Source organism: Sciurus vulgaris (genome assembly GCF_902686455.1).
Source record: "Sciurus vulgaris genome assembly, chromosome: 10".
Classification (NCBI taxonomy): domain Eukaryota; kingdom Metazoa; phylum Chordata; class Mammalia; order Rodentia; family Sciuridae; genus Sciurus; species Sciurus vulgaris.
Window position 1 is genome coordinate 62833476 of NC_136470.1, and position 23189 is coordinate 62856664.

General features: G+C 32.9%; 1 protein-coding gene across 2 annotated transcripts in view; it reads right to left on the reverse strand.

Moving 5' to 3' along the window:
- Positions 1 to 4115: 4115 nt before the first annotated feature.
- ATG3 (autophagy related 3) overlaps positions 4116 to 23189 on the reverse strand; it is a 54771-nt gene continuing 35697 nt past the window's right edge. The window contains exons 3-12 of one of the 2 annotated variants that reach the window (XM_079101522.1): positions 22732 to 22781; positions 20025 to 20095; positions 18747 to 18854; positions 15675 to 15724; positions 12019 to 12100; positions 8013 to 8047; positions 7601 to 7756; positions 6520 to 6647; positions 5936 to 6004; positions 4116 to 4395 (exon numbers count right to left, since the gene is read on the reverse strand). In XM_079101522.1, the coding sequence (XP_078957648.1) occupies positions 4314 to 4395; positions 5936 to 6004; positions 6520 to 6647; positions 7601 to 7756; positions 8013 to 8047; positions 12019 to 12100; positions 15675 to 15724; positions 18747 to 18854; positions 20025 to 20095; positions 22732 to 22781 (831 nt within the window). In that variant the 3' untranslated portion in view covers positions 4116 to 4313. The remainder of the gene's footprint in view (positions 4396 to 5935; positions 6005 to 6519; positions 6648 to 7600; positions 7757 to 8012; positions 8048 to 12018; positions 12101 to 15674; positions 15725 to 18746; positions 18855 to 20024; positions 20096 to 22731; positions 22782 to 23189) is intronic. The other variant, XM_079101523.1, reaches the window with a different exon arrangement.

A 23189-nucleotide genomic window follows, 5' to 3' on the forward strand; every position in this document is an offset into this window, starting at 1 on the left:
ATGTAATCATACATGTTCATAGGGTAATGATGTCTGTCTCATTCCACCATTTTTATACCCTCCTCCCTCTCATTTCCTTTTACATAAAGTTCCCCTATTCTTCTCTCCCTCCGCACTTCCCCCAATAACATCTATTCTTGTTGCTTCATGTTTATCTGTTTCTAATTGCTGGATGACCAGATTGCTTCCAATTCCTGCAACCACAAACAAGAGCAACGAGCATCATCCTAAATGTTCTCTGCATCCATTTCTCTGGGGTGTACACTTGGGAGTGGGATATACTTAACAAGATAACTGTAAAAATAATAACCAAAATGGCTGCAGTCATCTATAATCTATCAGCACTGCAAAAGCATTCCTCTATCTTTTCATGTCTTTGAATACTTACCAAACAACCTAATTTTTGCCAACTGGATAAGTATAAAGAGGTATCAGGTTATTTTAATTCATCCAAGTTTGGGTACATTTGCATAGATGTTGGTCTGTTAGGTTTCTTCTTCTACAAATTACCTATTCATATTTCCTCTTTAAGTTGGGATTCCTGACTATGTCAGTGGTCCTCCAAGATGGCCCACTGTGAACTTTGCCACATGGTATTCACATGCTCCCACACTGAAAAGACTGACCAGTGTAACCAACAGAATACTAAGCAAAGTACAGCATGTGGAATCTGAGACTAGGTCATAAGAGAGATTATGGCTTCTTTCCTACTTAGATGTCTTGTTCTGGGACAAGCCCATTGTCATGAGTCCAAGGACATTAAGCAGTCTTGTGGAGAGGTTCACAAGGTGAAAGCCATCAGCCAACACCAACCTGCCAATTATGTGTAAGTGCTCTTGAAAATTAAATGTCCAGTTCTGATCAAGCATATTCTAATTCTGTGTAACATATTCCAGAAAACAGAAGAGAAAGAAATACATCCCAACTCCTATTAAGGCTAGCATTACCCCAAAACTAAAATCAACAGAGATGGTAGAAAACCACAGGCCAATTCTTCTCAGGAGCACAGATCCACAAGTCATCAATCCAATTTTAGAAAACTGAATTCAAGCAATGTATAAAATCATATGGGATTCATCCATAGAATGCAAGGTTATCTCAATAACCAATGCAATTCACCAAATTAACGACCACATTTTAAAGATTATATGGTCATCTCAATAGACATTGGAAATGATAAAACTCTCAGCAAAGGGAATCTTCAAAAGTTATAGCTAACATTCTACATAATAGTGAGAAACTGCTCTTTCAAAGATCAGGAACAAGGCAAAGACATTACATCTCATCATTTCTCCTCAACACTTGCTAAAGGTGAGGTGAGAAAAAAACATACATAAAAAAGTGAAACTGTATATATTTTCATGAGACATAATTTTCTATGTGGAAAATCTGAAAGGAGCTACAATAAACTACTAGAATTAAAAATGACTTTAGTAAGGTTGCAGAACAAATGACCAGTCAGTATATGAAAGTCAATCGTATTCCTATAAACTTAAGGAATAAACAATTTTGACTTGAAATTTTTAAAAAATGCATAGTTGTACCAAAAAAACACAAAGTACTCAGGTATAAATATAACAAAATATGTATAGGTTGAAAATCTAAACAAAGGGAGAGACAGATTCATAAATACAATCTTGTTGAGATGTGAATTCACCTTACTTCATCTATAGACTCAAGGCACTTCCAAAGTCCCAGTAAACATTTCTGTACATTCATTCTAAAATTTACATGAAAGGCAAATAAACCATAATGGTGAAAACAGTTCTTTGAAAGAACAAAGTTGGAGGTCTCACACTACCCCAATTTCAAGGTTTACTATCTTAATCAAGGCTGTGTGGGATGGGCAAAAGAATAGGTACACCATTATAACAGTTATTGTAGACAAGATCCATTGATGAATGTTAAAACTGGATAAACTTTAGTTAGAAACTGGATATTTATACTGGTATCTCCCCAAATTTACTAATTCTTATGGTGGTTTCAACACAGCCCACATGTTCTTTCTCTTTCATATGCATTTCTCCAGGAAGCAAAGACTAATCCTTTTTCCCTTGAGGCAATTAACTTCTATATATTTATCCATTCATTTCCAGCAATGCCAGAGAACAAATACTAACTCCACAGTAGAAAACTTAGCAGATACACCTTACAAAGTATATCTCATATAATGCAAAGGAAAGGGCTCATCGCTATAGTGGTATTTTCAAAAATTCATAACAGGCTAATCATGAGAGCACATCAGAAAAACCCAAATTGAGGGATATCATCCACAATTTCTCTTCAAAAGTATCAGGGTCATGAAAGAAAAAAAGACAAGGATACTGTGGCAGACTGGAAGAGACTAAGACAAATGACAGCTAATAGTATCTTAGTTTGGATTCTGGAACCAAAAAAAAAAAAAAAAATCATAAAACCTGGGGAAGTATAAATAAAATCTAAACAATATATCAATGATAATTTCTTAGTTTTAATAATACCACATCATGATTATGTAAGATATTAACATTAGAGGAAGCTAGGTGAAGAATTTACAGATTCTGTGCTATCTTTGGAAGAGTTCTATGAATCTAAAAAACATTTTAAAATGAAAAGTTAAAAAAAATCACCATTTGCTGCTACTTATGTAAATAAGATGTTTTAAAATACTATGAAACTAAAAATTTAAAATAAATTGAACTTATTTAACCATAATCTGAATTTCAGTTTTAAGCTCATCAACTCCACTCATTAAAACAATGCATTGTTCTCAGTGAGTGCTATAAAATGAACTCATAAAAGTACATTTATACCACAAAACTTTTGCATATGTATTGGGGATCCAAACAAAAATTTCAATTGGGAAAAAAAAAAAAAAACTGGTCCAACAAAGGTTGGACCAAAAATATTTATGCCACCACCTGGTGACTAAGATAAACATGACTATTTTCCTAACTAAAAAAAATAGAACTGAGGATCTCTGTACTTGTAAGTATTGCAAGGCACCTATTATTTCAGCAGCTCAGGAGGCCAAGGCAGGAGGATCACAAGTACAAAGCCAGCCTCAGCAACTTGGTGAAGCCCTAAGCAACTTAGTGAGACCCTGTCTCAAAATAAAAAATAAAAAGGGCCAAGCACAGTGGTGCACACCTGTAAACCCAGTAGCTTGGGAGGCTGAGGCAGGAGGATCATGAGCCTCAGCAAAATTGAAGCACTAGGCAACTTAGTGAGACCCTGTCTCTAAATAAAATATAAAATAGGGCTGGGGACATGGTTCAGTGGTCAAGTGTCCTGAGTTCAATCCCCAGTATTAATGAAGGGGAAAAAAAAAGAAAGAAGTCTTAACTGGGAGAAAACAATTTGATAATATCTGTATTAGAGGTAATTAAAAGTATTCAAAAAATAAAATTTCTGGTAAAATTAAGTTTGGAAGTTAATTTAAATTGATAAAACAGACTACCCTGTTGGCTAAATGAGCAAGCAGGATATTTAAAACACATCAGAGGATGACATCCACATTTATATCTTCCTATGTACCAAAACAAATATCACATTATCTCCACTAAGTCATTATCTTTCTTATGGAGCTTTCCTTGTGAAATATAAGAATTGAATGACAACTGGAAAAGAGAGGGAAATAAAGAGGCATTACAAACAAAAAAAGTTTCTTTAGGGGAAAGATTAGCCACTCCAGTTTGAACAGACTAGGATGAACAGGGATGAGAGACAATGCAAGGGTATAAAGAGAATATAAAAAGAGAAGTGTGAAAGGGTCTGGGCACTACTTTTTGGCTTTAAGGATTGTTCTGAACTCCGATGATCAGGAAACAAGATATGTAATAGTACTAAGTTTATTTCCTGGCATATAGTAAGTGCTTCAATAAATACTATTAGCAAATAGGTGACTGGGGAGAGAGGGAAAACAAAAGGAACAATTATGAAGAGAAGAAGGGCAGACAGTTCAGCAGGCAATATTTTTTAGTAGTAGCTTTTTGGCATTATTATATCTTTAATACATTCCTAAGAAATATGAACCCAAAATATTGTCATGATTATAAATTAGACACATCTTCACCCAAAGAGCTGTTATTGAGGGGAAATCCTTCTCTGGCCTTTTGATAAAATGAGAGAAAAACTGTCTCTTTACACACATTTTTATTAAACAAGTAAGGCTGGTAGTGGAACATTTTTTTTTTTTATTTAATGCATAAACATATAAGTCCCTCTATTAGAGAAATAGTACATACTGGTGAATATGGTCAATGGTCACACCTATATGTTAATTATTTAAAAATCAGAACCAATAATTAAGAATAGATTCTATGCTTTCTTCATTACATTGTGAAGTGCCTTGTGTAGTCATATTCTATTGTTGGAATGACAGCTTGTACAAATTTCAAAAAAATTAGAAGATACCTGAAGGTCTTTAGCTAAGGAAAATAAGATTTGTAAATGGTGCTGTTTTAAACCCACATTGTAATTATCCATTTTATTAAGCAATAATTCCTCAGGGAAAATTTGACAAAATCTTATATCAATTTCATTAAAGAAATTTAATCACAGAACTTTAACATTGCCTGACCACCTATTCCATTATATGAATTTGAACTTCTTAATGAGAAGTTCATATAGGCCCCTTTGATATAAAAATAAGGACAAAATTGCCCATGTTTAAATAAGATTTATTTATTTTCTTTTTTCTTTTTTTTAAAAAAATTTAAATGTTGATGGACCTTTATTCACTTAGTTGTATGTGGGACTGAGAATTGAATCCAGTGCCTCACACATGCTAGGCAAGCACTCTATTGCTGAGTCACAACCCCAGCTCCTATTCATTTTCTTTACCCCTTTACAGCTTATAAGTTTGCTAGGACTTCTATTTTGGACTGTATTTAATCAAATCTTGCAATATATATTTTTAAACATTCTACTGCACCAGGAAATACTATGAGTTAAGGTTTACTGGAGAAACTAATAACTCTACAATGAATTACACAGAGTATTCCAAGTTGCTACCTAGCCTCCAATTCAGAGATGAATGAGAAAATTATATGTAACAAGAAAGTTCTTGGTTTATTTCAATGTCAAATAAGCCCAAAGTTCTCAGAGAGACTTAAGTTTTATTATCAATGCTTATAGTTATCTGTACTTTAAGACACTGATGACCACTCAGTCTATATCTAACACTGAGTGCCATGAACTAAAAACTGTATCAGCAACCTTAAAAAAAAAAAAAAAAAACTAATTCAAGCTATATGGCATTTAAACTGTTGAATCTGAATGCTTCTATGAATACAGATACATGTATCTCAGCATCTGACAATGTACTTAGACATACTTTTTATTTAATGCATAAACATATAAGTCCCTCTATTAGAGAAATTGTACATACTGGTGAATATGGTCAATGGTCACACCTATATGTTAATTATTTAAAAATTGGAGAACCATAGTAAGGTACTAGGAAAGATGATTTTTACTGGAGAAAAATAAAATACTACATTTTAAAAATATCTAGAGCACTTCTTGTATTTTAAGTTTTAATTAACCTATTTGTTTTAAAGGTGAATTCTTTGCTTCAGGGAGACTTCAAATTGACACAACCTAACTTTACTCTTACATGATGTGAAAGCAAATTTTGGTAACATGTTAAATTGGAAATATACTTAGGAAAAGATATCTCTGTTATTCTAAATTAGAAGATTACTTGTGTAATAAGGCAGAGGTAACCAGTGCACAGGGACATGTTCTATTCAATGAACAAGGCCTATCACAATATAATATCGCAATATAATATCTAAGTAAATTAGACTCCCATTAGGACTTCCAGACATGAGGAGTCAAAACAAGTTTTAAGTATTCAGTCATTAAGGTTTTTGTCGCTAATCTCCCAAAAATGGGGGAAAAAAAACCTAGGAGCCATTTTGCCATCAATCACACACACAAGTAAGGATACATATGAACACCAAGCTCTCCCCCTCCTTCTGCAACAGTCTCAATGATTTTCTTCATCACTTCAGCATGCCTGAAAGCAAAGAACAAATCCTATTAGTGTAGATGAAATAGATGAAAACAGGAAAAGCACATATCCATTTGTGAAACAACCTGTTGTTGGTGAAATTTTAATATGTAATAGTTAAAAAATCTTCTCCCCTCCAACCCTCATTAGACTGTTGGGTTTAATTTTATATTACACATTCACAGAAAGATGTACTTTCAATAATGCAAATCATATCAAAATGATGAGTATTTATAAGTCCAAAATAGGATCTTCCAAGCTATTCTGGAAGCTAAAAAGAGGAAGATCATAAAGATATGGTCTACAACTAAACACATTAGGAGAACAAAAAAGTTCTTAATGTATTAAACTTAAATTGATGAGGTTTTCTTCCTTTCTTTCACATATTTAAGCACAAGAACATTTCTAAAGATGAAAAAAATTATTTACTTACAAATTTCTCTGTTTTTCTATATTTACAGATTCCCAAATAAACACGAAATATACACACACATAAACACATACACTCTCTCTATACAGACCTGCATGGGTGAACGGAACACATGGGAGGTGGTGGGAGATGTGGGTGATTTTCAATGGTCACTGTTTTCTTCACATGATCTTGACTGATATCTTCATACATGTGCTCAACTGTTAAAGGCTGCCGTTGCTGAGAGCATAAAAAATGCTTTGAAGTACTCTAAAAGCTTTCAGACTAAACCTCAATATCTTTAATAAACTTACTCTCCCATCACTCTCCCATCTCACCTTAATTGCAATTTAGAATTACCAAATTATTTGGGGTAAAGTTTACAACTTATTTAGATCAAGGCAGAGAGTAGGGAAGAAGCGCACACATTCAGGCTATCTAACATCGGTCATGATCTAATGCAGAAAAGATTCCACAGAAAGGCAAATGTGTGGCTGCAAAGGTATTTTAAAACTCAATTCATCTCATAGGCCTATTTTGTTTTATTTTCTTGTTTCCCATTTATAGTCATATGAATGATAGGTTAAACAAGATGAGCCAGGCATGGTGGTACACACCTATAATCCCAGTGACTCAGGAGGCTGAAGCCAGAGGATGGCAAATTTTGAAGCCATCTCAGCAATTTATGAGACCCTGGCTGTCTTAATATAAAGAAAAAAGGACTGACTGGAGATATAGTCCAGGGGTGAAGTGACACTGGGTTCAATCCCCAATATCAACACAACAACAAAAAGTCAATTTTAGTTACTCTTTCATTTAATTCAATTAAGCAAATGAATTTAAATGGTCATAAGGGACAGAGTCATGTGTCATGATCAGTTTGTAAATGCTTACACATCTGACAGATGTAATCTCAAACAAAAATTAAGAAAATATACCAAATTAAATTTGAGGATATTTTGAAGAGATAAACTTAGAGGCAAAGGAATAAACTTAAAACAGATTGTTTAATTAGCATTAGTGTCACATTAACAATTCAGTTTATTCAAAAGAATAAACAAGTTCAATACTAATCATAAAATTGTAAAATAAATGACTTCTAAAATTTAAAAGACCATATAACCATGTATCTAAGGAATTAAACCCAACAACTTAAAATATTTTTACTGAAATACATTTCTCTTTATTTTTACCTCATCATAGCCAAACAACCATAACCGTGGTGTCTGGTAATATTTATCGTAAGTGATGTACAGGTCGTAAGTTCTGGTTTGCAAAATAGCATCTTCACCTCCAGCATCAGTTTTAGTTTTACAAGCTTCTACTATTTTCCTTGTGTCTAGGGTAGCCTGGCACACAATAGAGAAAATTTACAGCCATTATATTAGCATTAATGTGATGTTCTAGAAAAATCTATTTTTTTCCATTCTATATTGTTTTTTCCTTAAAAGTAAATGAACTTAAAATTCATGGCTAAAATCTCACATTACAACCAATGTAAAACAAATATTTAAAAATTTCTATGAAAGAGTGATAGGTCATTAATAATACTATTAATCCTCAAGTACACTCTTTAGAAATTAACTGAGAAAACAATTTACAAACCTCATCTGTTTCCAATAATCCACTCTCTTCATATTCTGTTATAAAAAGAATAAAAGATGAATCAAGTTCAAGAAAATTCTTTAAATTTTATGTTTATATAAATCATATAATTTGTTATAAATTATATATTTATACATATTATATATTACTTCAGAGTATCACTCAAAAACCAGGGTTTGTTTTTAAATGAAGATACTGAAGCAATGTGAATGAGTAAATTCTGTACTTCTAAAGCAGCAGATACCTTACGTGACAAAATATGCATGAAAGTCAGCATATTTAAGGCCTGGTCTATGGTGCAGTCTATTAGAAATATCAACTGGCATAATAATACTGAAGAGTCTTTGGTGACTTCACAGTGAATTCAAGGCCATTACATACAGCAATCTTCACCTCCACTTATCTGAAGGTGATATGCTTTAGGACCTTCAGTGGATGCCTGAAACCAGAGATAGTATTAAACTCTATAATTTGATGCCTCTTCCATCTCAAGCAAGTATCATGCATGTGCCCTTAACTTTTGCAGTCTGAGGAGCATCAGCATAACTAAGAGGAACATTTTGTTTTTCACAGTTTCATGAATAGGTTCTTACTATAAGTCTTAGTGACTTCAGTGTAAGATTTTTTTTTTCATGATTGTCAAGAACTTTCACTTTTTCACTCAGAGAACACATTCTACAGCTTGTCTTTGATACTGAATTGCCAGCATCAATACTTTTATATTTGGGGATCATTATTTAGTAAAATAAGGACTACTTGGGCATAAGTAATGTGATACTGCAACAATTGATCTGATAAATGAGATGGCTACTAAGTGACTAAAGGGCAAGAAACATGGACACACTAAAGAAAGGGGTAATTCTTGTTAAGGGTGGTACGTAGGGAACAGCACAAGATTTCATCACATTACTAAGAATGGCATGCAATTTAAAATTTATGACTTCTTTTTCTGTAACTTTTCATTAATATTTTCAAACTGCAGCTGAACTTATGTAAGTGAAACCACAGAAAGCAAAATGACAGATAAGGTGAGATTAATTACATAAAATATGTTCATTATATTTCTCAGTGATTTCCACCTTGCTGCATTCAACAGTAAATTTCCAGTTTTCATCTTAGTTGATGTCTTAAGAATATCTGGCATGAATTATTCTCTCCTCCTTGGAACACTTTCTTTCCTTGGTTTTTAAGATATAATATTTTCTTGGCTTTCCTCACACCTCACTGGCTGTTCTTTAAATACGCTCTTCACATACCACAAATGATATTTAAGGCTGCTGTCAGAAATTCTGGATACAAATACAACAGTAGGGCAGTAACTAACAGCTCAATTCTTAGACCTTGTCTCTTCTCTACCCACATTTACTCCAGGGATGAATTTATCAGTTTCAATGGCTTTAAATATTGATGATCCCCAACTTATTTCTACAGACATGGATATATAACTGGTTATGGCTCCACTGGATGATTAATAGGCACCCTAAATATCACATGTCTAAAATTGACACTCCCTTCTCCAAAGCTAATCACTCTGAATTCCTACCCTCCTGAGTCAATGGAATCTTTCTAGACACTCAAGTCAAAAATCTTGGAGTCACATTTGACTACTCTGTCTTTACATCCCAGCTCAATCTATCAGGAAATCCCTTTGGCCCTACCCTCAAAATATGTCTAGAGTTCTACTATTTCTCATCACTGCCAATACTAGACCCCTAATCCAAAGCTTTATTATTTACTGGTGTCTCTTTTCCCCTTCAACATGTTCTCATTGCTGTTATGTGATTGTTAAATTATGTTAGAAAAATGGTTTCTTGTTTTATTCTTAGTTAGGACCCTGCACAATATGGGTTCCTGTTTACCTCCCTGACTCCACTCTTCACTACTCTCCTCTCTCTTTAGACAGAGGAGCCTCCTTGCAATATTTATGTAAATCACACATGTCCTCACCTCAGGGCTTTTGCACTCTTGCTCAGATGAACAAACAGATTGTTTACTCACTATCACACTTTACTCAAATAGCAAACTCTCAAAGAGGTTTTCCTTGAACAACTTATTAAAAAATTAAAACACCCCTGCCCCCAAATAACCTATGCCTTTCCCTCATTTTTCTCCCTACCACTGATACAAACCCAACTCACTACGTATTTTATCAATTTTCATATCCCTCAATTAGAATGTAAGTTCAAAGATATCATGCCCCTTGCTTTTCTGCAGCACCAAGAACCGTCTCTGATACACAGATATTATATTGCTCAATAAATAATTTGTTGAATAAATAAAAATTACTTTTTAGACTAATACCATCAGCACTGTTGAGCAAAATTTTGCATATTCTTTAACTCTATTCAAGAGAAATGTAACAAACATACTAAAAGGTTGTCAGATATTTAAGGGAGTCCCACAGCTTGTACTTTAAAAACAGTGGTTTACTCTCTACCACCACAACCGCAAACTAGACTGGACTGAAATAAAACCCAGAAAAAGTATTTGTGCAGGAAAAGGGTAAGTTCAGTTTCTATCAGATGTGAGTCATCCAATTGAAAATAAAACCAACCAAGTAGTTTGAAGTTGAGATCTGGGTTGGAGGTTTAAATATGGAAGTCTAGAGCACAGAAATTTTATGTGCAGTTGCTATGACCAATTCTAGTTACAAATAATTCATGGATTTCAGGGACAATAGTTTGGTGTGGAAAAAAGGTACAGAATTGTACTAAAATTTAGGAACAGATACACAGCTGGGTTTTTATGAAGACTTGAATGCAATTTGGGGGAAAAAAACTGAAAAGCACTTATAGTTCAGCAAAAACGACTTGCCTTTATGGTGCTTCAACTTTATCTGACATCGTTTTCTACTTAAATGTTACAACTAAATTTCATGTATTTTTGGGATTCAGCTGCCTTATAGACTCCAATGCCTGCCCTGTCCTTTTTTTTTTTCCATACTCTTCCTTTTCCTAACTTCTAACAAGTCTCTTGTAAAAATGATTTTTTCATGCACTAATTCTTAACTGGTAACCCCAAGAGTACATTTCAGAATTTTAAGGAACTGTGAGGGCATTCTGTGTGGCTAAGAAGGCTTCAATAAGAATCATTATCTTGACAGGCCTAGTGGCACACATCTGGAGTGTCAATACCCAGGTGGTTGAAGGAGGATCCTTTGAGCTCAGGAATTCAAGACCAGCCCAGGCAACAAAGCAAGATCCCCAATTCAGGACAAAAACAAACAAACAAAAAAATTACTATATTAAAGTTTTTGGAAAGATGCTATCAAAAAGGAGAATCAGGTTAGGCGTGGTGGCACACGGAGGTAATTTTAGCAGCTTGGGAGGTTGAGGCAGGAGGATCACAAGTTCAAAGTCAGCCTCAGCAACTTAGTGAGATCCTTTCTCAAACTAAAAAAATACAAAGTGGGATAGTGATGTGACTCAGTGTTTAAGTGCTTAGACATCCGGAGATTCAATCCCTGGTACCAAAAGAAAAAAAAAAAAGGGAGAAACAAAAAACAAACCATTTGTAGAACACATGATTTGTTCTGCTCTGAGCCAATTTAAAAAGTAGTATTTTGCAGCTATACCCAACATTAGACATTTAGGACTTGACATTTATTCTAGCAGAAATAATGCTGTCACGACTATGCAAGAGTCCAAGATCAAAGAAGTTTTGTACTGATGAAATTTTAACAAAATATTCCCTAGACTGCTAAATGTCAAAAGTTAAAACTCAAGGGGGTACAGTTTTTATTTTAAAGATACATATTTATATAATAAATCAGATATATACATTTCAAGGAGAGAAGTCTTTGAGGGTGAAGTAAAAAAATACATTTAAGAGAAAATGCCAGCCATCTGGACAGTGAAAAGCTTCTGGAGTTCACATTCAAGTGAAAATGTTGGCCACTCCAGGAGAGAGACAGCCTTGGAGCATAAAATTCTTAAATCTGCATTAATTACAAATATTCTAGAAACAGTATTTTAGTTGAATTAAAGCAAATCTAGAACACAAATACCTTCCATGTCTGCAGCTTCTCCTTCATCTTCCTCTTCTTCCTCTTCACAAAGCACTGAGCAATCTTGGAGTTTTATACTGTCCTTTGAAATTAATTATATTTGTTTGTTTGTTTATTTTGCAGCACTGAGGATCAAACCAAGAGCCTCAAGTATGCTAGGCAAGTGCTCTACCACTGAGTTATATCCCCATTCAAAATTAGTTTCATTTAAACTTACCTAAATATGTTCATTAGTTCAAACACTGAACAATCAGGTGCTAGCACGGTGCTACCCATTGTGAAAAATAAGAATGATAAGGCAGTTCTTATCCTCAAGAAATCCAAACACCATGGGTGAGGATGACAAACCCGTAAGTCAGTCGTTGAAAGTAATGTGCTAAGTGCTATGACTGAATAATATCAAAGGTTTTTGGAAGCACCAAGAGTCAAGTGAGATAACATTTTAAAAATAGCTGACAGTTGAACTCCTAATAAAATAGTATATTTTAATTAATTCACTAATAGTATATTTTTATTAATTCATTAATATTAGAAAATCAGTTCAAAATTTTGTTAATTTGTATATTTATAAAGAAGAAAAATTTATAAATCACATCACATTTATAAACTAAAATAAATGATAAATCCAACACTATTATGTTCTAGCCAAGTATTGTGGCACAGCCTCCCAGCAACTGGGGAGGCTGAAAGCAGAAACATTTCAATTCAAGGCCAGCCTCAGCAACTTAGTGAAGTCCTAAGCAATTAAGCAAGACCATGCCCTATAATGAAAAATAAAAAGGGCTGGGGATGTGGCTCAGTGGTTGAGCACCCATGGGCTCATATCCCCAGTACCAAAACAAAAAACCAAAACAAAAATCAAAAAACCCCACTATTATATTCTAATTTGTTAATTAATCTAAAACTGTTAAAATTAATAAATTTTAGTTATTATAAACACATAAGATTTCCATTCAATTTCTTAATTGTTAATAAGTGTCCTATGAAAGAATAATGCTAACCAGTGATAGGCCTAATATACACAAAACTAATATTCTAAAAATATGAAATTGATAAAAGTAAGTAAATAACCTCATTTCATTTAGGTTACATTTTACTTAAGGAGAGTTTTATTTACCACTAGAAATTTAAATCAAATGCATCCTAATTATACTCAAAATATAAACAAAAGAAGAAAGATTATACCTGGATAATTATTAAATGAGCTAATATCTGACAAATTGATCATTAAGAAAAATTTCAATCATGCTGGTAGTCATACTTGATATAGTAGAACACAGTAAAACAATCAAGAACCAAGGTTAAAGTTTGAGAGTTGGGAGGGGTAGTTCAGAGGAAGAGCATGAACTCAGCCTATGTGAGGCCCTAGTTTCAACCTTCAGTGCCAAAAAGCAAAATGAAAAACAAAATTCATACTTCAGTCTAAATGGCAAATGTTCTAAGGACTCGACTCTTATTTTTAAAATAATATAAATTCTATATAGTGTTAAATTAAAAAATGATATGAAAGATAAATCCTAGTTTTCAATTATAAGCATTCATCCTTTAGTATCACATAATGATGTTAAGTGGGATGCCAACCATCACAATAACCATTATTTATTAAAAATTCTTGAAAGAATTACCATAAACATATTTCACCCCTCAAAAAACCTGTCCACCCTGCTCTGCTACTTATTCTAAAATTTGAAGCATATGCATTAATAGAGTAAATAAAATCATCTGAAGCAGCAAAAACATTTGTGTAATTCCTCTTTAGTCAATCAAACCTTCCCAAAAATAAAAATTCCAAAGATGAATTCTCAGGTCAATGAACCAAACCTTAACTCCAAGTATAAAAAACAAAAAAGGAAAGTTATTTTACTTTCTTACACTTCCTGTTAAGCTTCAATTACAAATTTCCGAAAAGGCAGTGACAAAAATACAAGGAATATCTTAAATTTAGTGAGTTTTAGGGAATGGTTCCAATGAACAATAGGGGCACAATTATTCCATCTAAATAGTCTATCCTCCAAGAGACTTGATAATTAAAAGAAATAATTAAGAGAAGATAAAAGTGAGGACATTTTGTATTTTTTTAATCATTTCAAATGACTATACAAAAAAGTGAAAACAACTGTAATCATTCCAAGAAATGGAAAGCTAACATAATATATGCAACCTGAATTAAATGAAAACTTACAAACAGCCAATTACATGTTTTATTCTCCCCTAAAATAAATCATATAATAAAACTTAACTGACTTAACTTCTAGTGATTCAAAATACCATGATTTTGGATAATGCTAAGCTGAAGTATATATTTACATTTTCAAAAATGAAAGCAAAAAAACATCTTGCCAGTAATTTAAGAAAACACAGAATAATTAAATTGCTCATAACATTTAAAGTTCAAAGTTTAAATATTAAGACACCATCTATTATCAAGTAGAATTAACTCTCCCAAATATTCCATGTATATATATACACACATACATATATATAATGTACTATTGAATACACTTAAAAACAAAATCCACTTCTTTTCAACTATCTTAGATACCTTTCCAATTAGTGAAAAACAGCTTTTACTAGTAACAAGCTCAAAGAAGTTTAAATGTTTTTTTCTTGCATTAGTTTTTCTTTTAGTTTTTTTTTAATGGTGTTAGGAATTGTACCCAGGGCCTGGTACGTACATGCTGAGTAAGTGCTCAACCACTGAGCCATACTGTAAAGCCCCAGAATATGGTTTTTAAGCCATACTAAAATAAAAATAAGGGAGGGCTGGGTTTGTGGCTCAGTGGCACAGCTTGCCTAGTATGCATGAGGTCCTGGGTTTGATCCCCTGCATGGAAGGAAGGAAGGAAGGAAGGAGGGAAGGGAAGGGAAGGGAAGGGAAGGGAAGGGAAGGGATAAGGGAAGGGAAAAGGGAAGGGAAGGGAAAAGGGAAGGGAAGGGATAAGGGAAGGGAAGGGATAAGGGAAGGGATAAGGGAAGGGAAGGGAAGGGAAGGGAAGGGAAGGGAAGGGAAGGGATAAGGGAAGGGAAGGGATAAGGGAAGGGATAAGGGAAGGGAAGGGATAAGGGAAGGGAAGGGATAAGGGAAGGGAAGGGAAGGGATAAGGGAAGGGATAAGGGAAGGGAAGGGAAGGGATAAGGGAAGGGATAAGGGATAAGGGAAGGGAAGGGATAAGGGAAGGGAAGGGATAAGGGAAGGGAAGGGAAGGGATAAGGGAAGATAAGGGAAGGGAAGGGAAGGGAAGGGAAGGGATAAGGGAAGGGAAGGGATAAGGGAAGGGAAGGGAAGGGAAGGGAAGGGAAGGGAAGGGAAGGGATAAGGGAAGGGAAGGGATAAGGGAAGGGAAGGGAAGGGAAGGGATAAGGGAAGGGAAGGGATAAGGGAAGGGAAGGGAAGGGAAGGGAAGGGAAGGGAAGGGAAGGGAGAAGGGAAGGGAAGGGAGGGAGGGAAAGAAAAGTAAGAGAAGCATTAAGAAGCAGTAGTATTTTAGTAGTATTTTGATATAGAAAATTGAGGGGAAAAAACAGATGGAATTTAAATGAGTTTGATACCAGTAAGTGTGGGCAAGAAAGATGAATGATATCAACAGATATATACAGATATATTATATATGCAAATAACTAGGTCACTGATTATAGAAATATTAACTAACCAGTACCTTGCTTTCCAGTGTAATCTCCTTAACTGCTTCAGTTATTCCTGCAATACCTGTTTACAATTCAGCAGAAAAAGAGTAACTAAAATTAAGCTGTAAACATCACATTTACTTGAATAAAGCAACATACAAGCACTTAAAATTATCTAAATTCTCACAACTGTCTGAAGAAGTAAATATTAACATAATGCCAAATGCACTATCTCAAACTAAAAATATAAACTAATTTAATAGTTGCCATGACTTATCCTACTCCTTTTACTATTTCTCACTTACTTTGACTATCACAATACATTCTAATAAAGTGAAAATATTAAGAAATTACAGTACTCACATTTACATTTTTTTATTAAACCTGTATCCAAAATTTCTCAACTAGATATTGGCTACATTAATATGTTATTTGCTTCAGATATGTAGAACATGCTACTTGCTTCAGAAACTTAGGATATGTGATAACACTATTTTATATTTATATATGGCTCACTGCTTTGCCAAGTGTTTCCACGTCTTATTTAATTCTTCTAAGCATTAGCTTCTAAAGCAATTATAATAATAATTTCTTCTTACGCAGAAATGAAGTAATCAGAGGCAAAATGACCTGCTAGAGTCTCACAGTTATGAAGAAGCTGGGCTTAAAATACATATGAATTGACTTTTGGTTCAGTGGTTCTCCACTGTAACTCATAAAGCAAATCCCTCAAAACCACCTGTGTCTCAATGAAAGTATTATGGCAGGTGGCAACACCCTGAGTCAGCTGGATAATATTTCTAGTTCAAAATATTCACAATATTTCACAATCAGACTGTTTAAGAATAGGCAATTCAGTAAGACCAAAGTAAAGATATTACAGGAAAAAAAAAAAAAAAAAACCTAAATACAATACATTCTTAGCTCCTAATAAGTGAAGCAGTGAGGCATGTTCATCCTCTGAAACTTTAATGTACCTTTTTAATATACTCACTTTCACAAATGGAAGATGTCAAAATCCACAATTAGCATAAACTTTTACTTTATAGTTTTTCTAAAACTACTACAATAGGTACAATAATTTCACAACCATCTTTTTTTTTTTTTTTTCTTCCTTAGTCTGAAGAGTGCTATGCATGAAGCAAAGGTCTTTATTATGGCAGGTAAATGCAAATGGGCACTTGACTACAGTAGATCTTTGGATTTATTTTTTGGCACTATTTTCATGGTTACTAAGAATCAGTGTAATAGCTGAAGTTTAAAAGGTAAAACAACAGCTTTCATCACATTAATTTTGGATGGGCACCATAGCGCTCCATAAGTGGGATTTACCTTGACTATTCATAGTATTATAATCTATCTTATACTCTATATTTTAAGTGATATGTAAAACCCAAATCTTAACATATCAAATTGACATTAAAAAATGATCCACTAAATATGCTAAAATTTTACATCTCATAAAGAATAATTAGAATGTACATTAACTGAAGTAAAATATTGTGCTATTTTTCATGTACAAAAATGACACTGTCCTCTATCATCACAGCAAACTATTTTTTTAGTTGTCAAATTTCTAAAGATTTCTGTCACTCCAATCATACTGATATCTATCTACTTATCTCTGAGATAAATGATATTGTAAATATAGCCCTGGAGTTTGAGATAATGAATATGAAAAAGACCACAACTACACAATAGAGTAACTCATTAAGCTGACATCAGAAATAGTGCTATATCCAATTGTTCTAGTCAGTCAATAGACTATTTAATACTAAATTGGTGACTACATCTTCCAGTCATGGGAAAATTAAAGTAGAGAAGTTAAAAGATTTTGTGAATACCAGGGAAAACAGTCTAATAGCATTAATCGGTGGGGGAAAAGAAGACAATTTAAAAAATTATTTTAAAAAGTTGCTGAATCTCTTATTTCCTCTAAGCTTTGACATAACATCACTCAACTCATTAAGCAGAACAAGTTTCAGACTGAGAAGCTCAAGTCCTGGATTTGTGCCTATATCTTCATAAGGAAACAGATGGCAGTGTTCTTAATTTATAAAGTAGAGGAGAAACTGACCTTTAAGGAGGTACTTCTACCTGTGCAGAGGACTTAGTCCATTGTCTATTGCAATAAACCACAAATAAGAGCAACAATTTGCCTATCATGAATGATATAGCAATGTCTAGAGGTATTTTTGGTTGTAACTGGGGGATGTTACTGGCATCTAGTAGGCAGAGGACAGAGATACTACTAAACATTTTTCAATACACAAGAAAGGCTATAACAAGAATTATCCAGCCCCAAATGTCAATTATGTCAATAGTGTTGAGGTTAAGAAACACAGCTGTATTACTACTGCTGGGGATAAACCTATTAGTTTCTAGGATTCAGGGAGAGAAAACTCGTTTTTAAATGGTACACTTGAACTTAGAACACATTTTCTTCATGAAAACTAAGTAATAAGCTATGACAGCACATAATAATATGCATTTATACAGACACAAAAACAGTGGCAAAATAGAATTTTATAACCTGTAATAATAAAGTTTATTCAGTGTTTCAAATAACAGGAAAACATACACTTAAAAAAATCCCTATATTCAATTAACAAATACTTATTGAATAACTTCTATGTAAGACATTAAGATAGATATTAAGGATTCAATAATGAATCCCTACCTTCATGAAGCTCACAATACTTAAAATTTCTTCTAGATCCTAGTTCTGTGGGTAAAACAAGTATGAGTACAGAAGAGTTCCTGTCATAAAGGAGCTCATAATCCAGTAACGCAACAACATATAAATAAGAGATTCCATACCAAAGTATTAGTAATTTTGATTGGCTTTATTTTTGCCTCTATTTAGAAATAATGAAAATAACATAGATATTTTCAAATTGCAACTGAAACAGCAGCAGGTACTAAGGAAATCTGGTATACTCCAAAGGTTTTTTTTCTTTACTCTCTTTTTCCTCCAATATTCCTCCTACTGCTTTCAGGTAAACATCTACTGGGACAAAATTATACATTATGTACTTCTTTTTCTTATCAAAACTGAAAAGTTTAATACAACTTAAATATATTTCATTCTATTGTCCTTTTACCTGTGTTGTGGTATGTATCTACCCATCCCCCATCACCATCATCTTCTTCAATGATCGCTTCCAATTCATCTGAATATTCCATCTGTTTGCATCGCTTGTAGCATGGCACTATAAAAGAATGGTAAATACAGTTACTGGTATACAATCAGCTAACCACAAATCCATTAGAAAGAAGAGGAAGCTTATTCCATTATAGATATATTTATGCTACAAAATATTAAGTGAATATATTTCACTTCTAATGAAATGATTAAGAATTATATTCAGCCCATGAACACTCAACTAATTATTTGGCCACATTAATCTTTCCCTAAAATGCTTTTTTAGAAGACAAATAGAAAGGCTCTGGTGGGAGTGTTCTACATATTCTTTACAATAATGGTCTGTAAAGAACTATAGGCTGAAGTTAGGTGACACTATTCAATTTCAGGCTAATCCAACAATAACCTTGTACTAATTAATGGCTTTACTCTCAGAACATGGAAGTACCACCTGTCAGAATTTATATTTAAGTTCCAGCTATTCCAATGGATAAAATAGTTTAAAATTAACCAAAATGTAAAATGTATCCCTTTATACAATATTGGTGCCCAGTTTTTCACAAAGCAGATCTGTCAATTAATAAGTATTTTGATTCATAAGCATAATATTGAACAATTATAAGGTAAGAACATGATGTAGGGTCAACAAATTGCTATAAATCTCCTGATTTTACTTAATCAGAAAATAATCAATCCTAAAAGTAAATATACTGGAGGTAAAAAATACTGTTTTTTTAACATATTATTTTTTTCCCATATGGGATAAGTTAAAATGGAAATCATATATTGTTATGTGATTATTTAATGACTATCACAACCTTTTAGTGCTATTTTTAACATGATAAATAAGACATCTGTTTCAAAACATTTTTTTTGTGCCTATAGGCAATCCTTCAATGGCACAATAGATAATAAAAATCTTCAGCTTTGAACTTTTAGATGTCAAAGACAGTATCAATTAAATATCCAATTAGGAGAAATCTAACTTTTCTTAGGGCTCTCTTCCTCTGTATCTTCACAGTCAATTTTTTTGCAAAAATAAATAATAAAAAGGAAGAGGAGATAAAAACTTAGAAAAAAATACAAGAATAGAAATTTTAGAGCTTCATGAAATTTCCTCATTTGTCTGAAAAGCTTTAAGGTCTATTTTAGGAATAAATTAGAATCTGGTAAGTGTAAATTGTTGTTTTTAATATAACTGTGCAAAGTTTACCAATGTATACAACATAATTCTTACCATTTTTGGTTACCAAAAATTGTTTGCCTGTTGGTAGATATGCCTTCACTTTCAATTCTTCCCCTGTAGCCCTTTGAAAACAGTGAAAAGCACCAAAATACAAAATATATTTTATCAAATGTGGAACAGAAGATATAAAAATAAATTTCAAAACTATAGAATCCACACTACTCAGGAATTGTTTTAGAATTGGTTGGGGAAGGATGTCCTTAAGTGATATATGTCAGGACACAGAAAAGCATACAATAAAATAAGTGAAATATACTAAGAGATACAGACAGACTTAAGAGAATTTGGATTAAATATTAGACAAATATAGAAAGATAACAGAACTATCAAGAAACCATTACGTCTCCTCTAAACAAAAAGGAAGAGCTGCTCTAAGGGAGTTGTATTCCATTGAATAATCTTTCACATTATCAATCCAAATTATAGTTCATCTTGAGAATCAAGAGACAAAAAAGAAAAAAAGCTGCATGTCATTACATGACAAAGTAGGTGGTTGGCAAGATCCTTGTTCCTACCACTGTATTAAAATTGGAACTAAGAAAAGATGGCTTTGAGTAACAAGATGATAATATTGAGAACAGTAATGCTTAAAAAAGTCTCTTATTGGATGCTAAAACTCAAACTTACACTATTATTAATTTATTGTCATAAGTCTAAGAGGAAGCTAATAATAATATTTCCATTTTTTTATGCAAGTAAACTAAAGCTTAAAGGTGTCGTCAGGTTGCCCACAGTCACAAAACCAGAAGGTGTAAAGAAAGAGGATCAAGCTAAGTGACTCCAGGATTTCTAATCTTCAACTACTTTCTCTGTGGGTCAGAACCAATTGAAACGTTTTTGAGCTATTCTGACATTTCTCATCAAGAATTTTTGTGAGCTAACTACTAGACTTAGCCAGAACTGAGGTGGCACATGTTGTCCTCACAAATGTAAGAACATGAACTTGGAGTTCTACTGCTTTTTCAAACTTCCGCAGAAATTTCAAGCCACAGTATGGAGCACAAGATAAAGCCAGGAAATGCCCTAGTACATTTAACCGTCTCTTTTTTTCAACTAATCTCAGTTGTCAAATTCAACAATATGATGACAATGCCTAAGGTTCTGAAGAAAGAAGTTAAAAATAAGTTCATGACAGCACTTGAGCACATGAAAGTATTGGCACAGAAATAATCTGTTTCTACCTATGATTTAAGATTATTCCATTGGCCCCAGCAAGTCAGTCCGAAGTGTGGACACTGAAGTGGGACATAATTGTGTTCTAAGTTTCAAAAAAATTATTTCAACAATCATAATTCATAAAAATAGAATTCTACTAATGCCTGTTCATAAAATAGGTCTACTATTAGAAGATCCTGTCCACATACAAACCCCTATTCACAATGCTACAAATCAGATAGCTAAACTACTTAGACAAAGTCTACAATAAAGAAATCTCAATATAGAAAATGCACATTTATCATATTATCACAAAACAAACACTAATATTTTATACTGATTTGTATTGAAATATATTAAATTATACACCAGAACCTAATTTTAATAAAAAACTTAGAATATAAGGAAAAAAAAATTCTCTTAAGTCAGAAAAATTCTACAATATTAATTTAATTTTCTTATATATGGAACAGAGATACAAGTATAAAAGAAAAAGACATAAAAATAGATATAGCTGATGATATTTTAGTCTTTCTTGGTCCATAAAAAAACAATGCCCTACAATATAAAAATTGGTTAAAAAAAAAAAAAAAAAAACGAAACAGTGTTTTAGGCACACAGTAAATATAAAAATAAAGGAGAATAAAACTGGCCACAGATGAAAGTGTGTTTCAACTGGTTTAAAGTACTGAAGTATACAAGTTCTTTAGATATTAAGAAAAACATTATCAATTAAAACCTTGTTAATTCTGGAACCACTGCCCCCAACCAAATCTGTACAACTACAATTGAAAAAAAAATTAAGACAAAAAAAAAAATCACAAGTTGAAGCAGCTACATTCAAACAAGGTGATACTTCTGCCAGTACTGGGATCTCTTTTTCTATAAATGTTAACCATTATTACTTGGAAATAATGAAACTACGTTTGCTTTATAAAATTTGATTATTTTTCAAATATTTCAAAACATACATTATATTTAATTATTTTATTATGAGTTAATAAAAAATAAGAGCTTTAAGTCTAACGAGTAGATTTGTAGTCAAGACCTTAATTAGTTATCATGAACCTTTTTTAACTTTGGCAATTTATAAAGAGGGTACATACTTTTCAACCTCAATAAAAAGTGTTCACACCTTATGTTTTAGAGAACATAAAAGGCCACCAAATCTTTGTGGTCATAAAAAATGTTGAATAAACATTTGTTAAATTGAAAAAAGAAATTTGATTAAATGTATTAAACACCTGAACATTATTTTTTAAAGAACCACAAAATTAGACACAGACACTACAAAGGGAATACTAGAGTAAAGAAGGTTTATCTCCATTATATCCATCTTTTATCCTATGACAGCAAAATAAAATAGGTACACACCATTTTTTCCTTTATGTTACTTTGATTATCACTGGGGTTTGAAAAAAACCTATAGGAAGAAGGTTAAGCTTGTCATTTTAACTTGCATGCACTAACCTATTTTGCAAACTGCCATAATTCTGAAGTCATTCTTTTTCTAGTTTTCTGTTTTTCACTTAAGATTACTTACCATTGCCATGTTGGACAGTGGTGGACTAAGTGATCTCCAGCTGCCACAAACTATTCCAGATTCAGGAGGAATATGAAAGAGGGGAAAAGAAAAATGGAACATCATTGAATGTGGGGTTGCAAAATACCAAACTGATCACTCCGGGTAACCTTGATACTTAATAATCATTTAAGGTGCAAAAAGCAACAAACCTGCTCTACCAGTCCCAAGAATTATTTTTGATTATTATTATTGATTAATAAACTAGAGATTCTTGTAATGACTGAAAAACTCAATACAAACCTTTGAAAAATTACTAAATAGGTACAGGTAGAGGATATAAGTCTATTCTATTACATCAGTATATGTTTCTTTTTACTTTTACTTATATACTTAATATTCGTGTATATATATAAATTTATATGTGTGTGTGTATTTATTTTTTGCAGAACTAAGGATTTAACCAATGGCGCTTTACC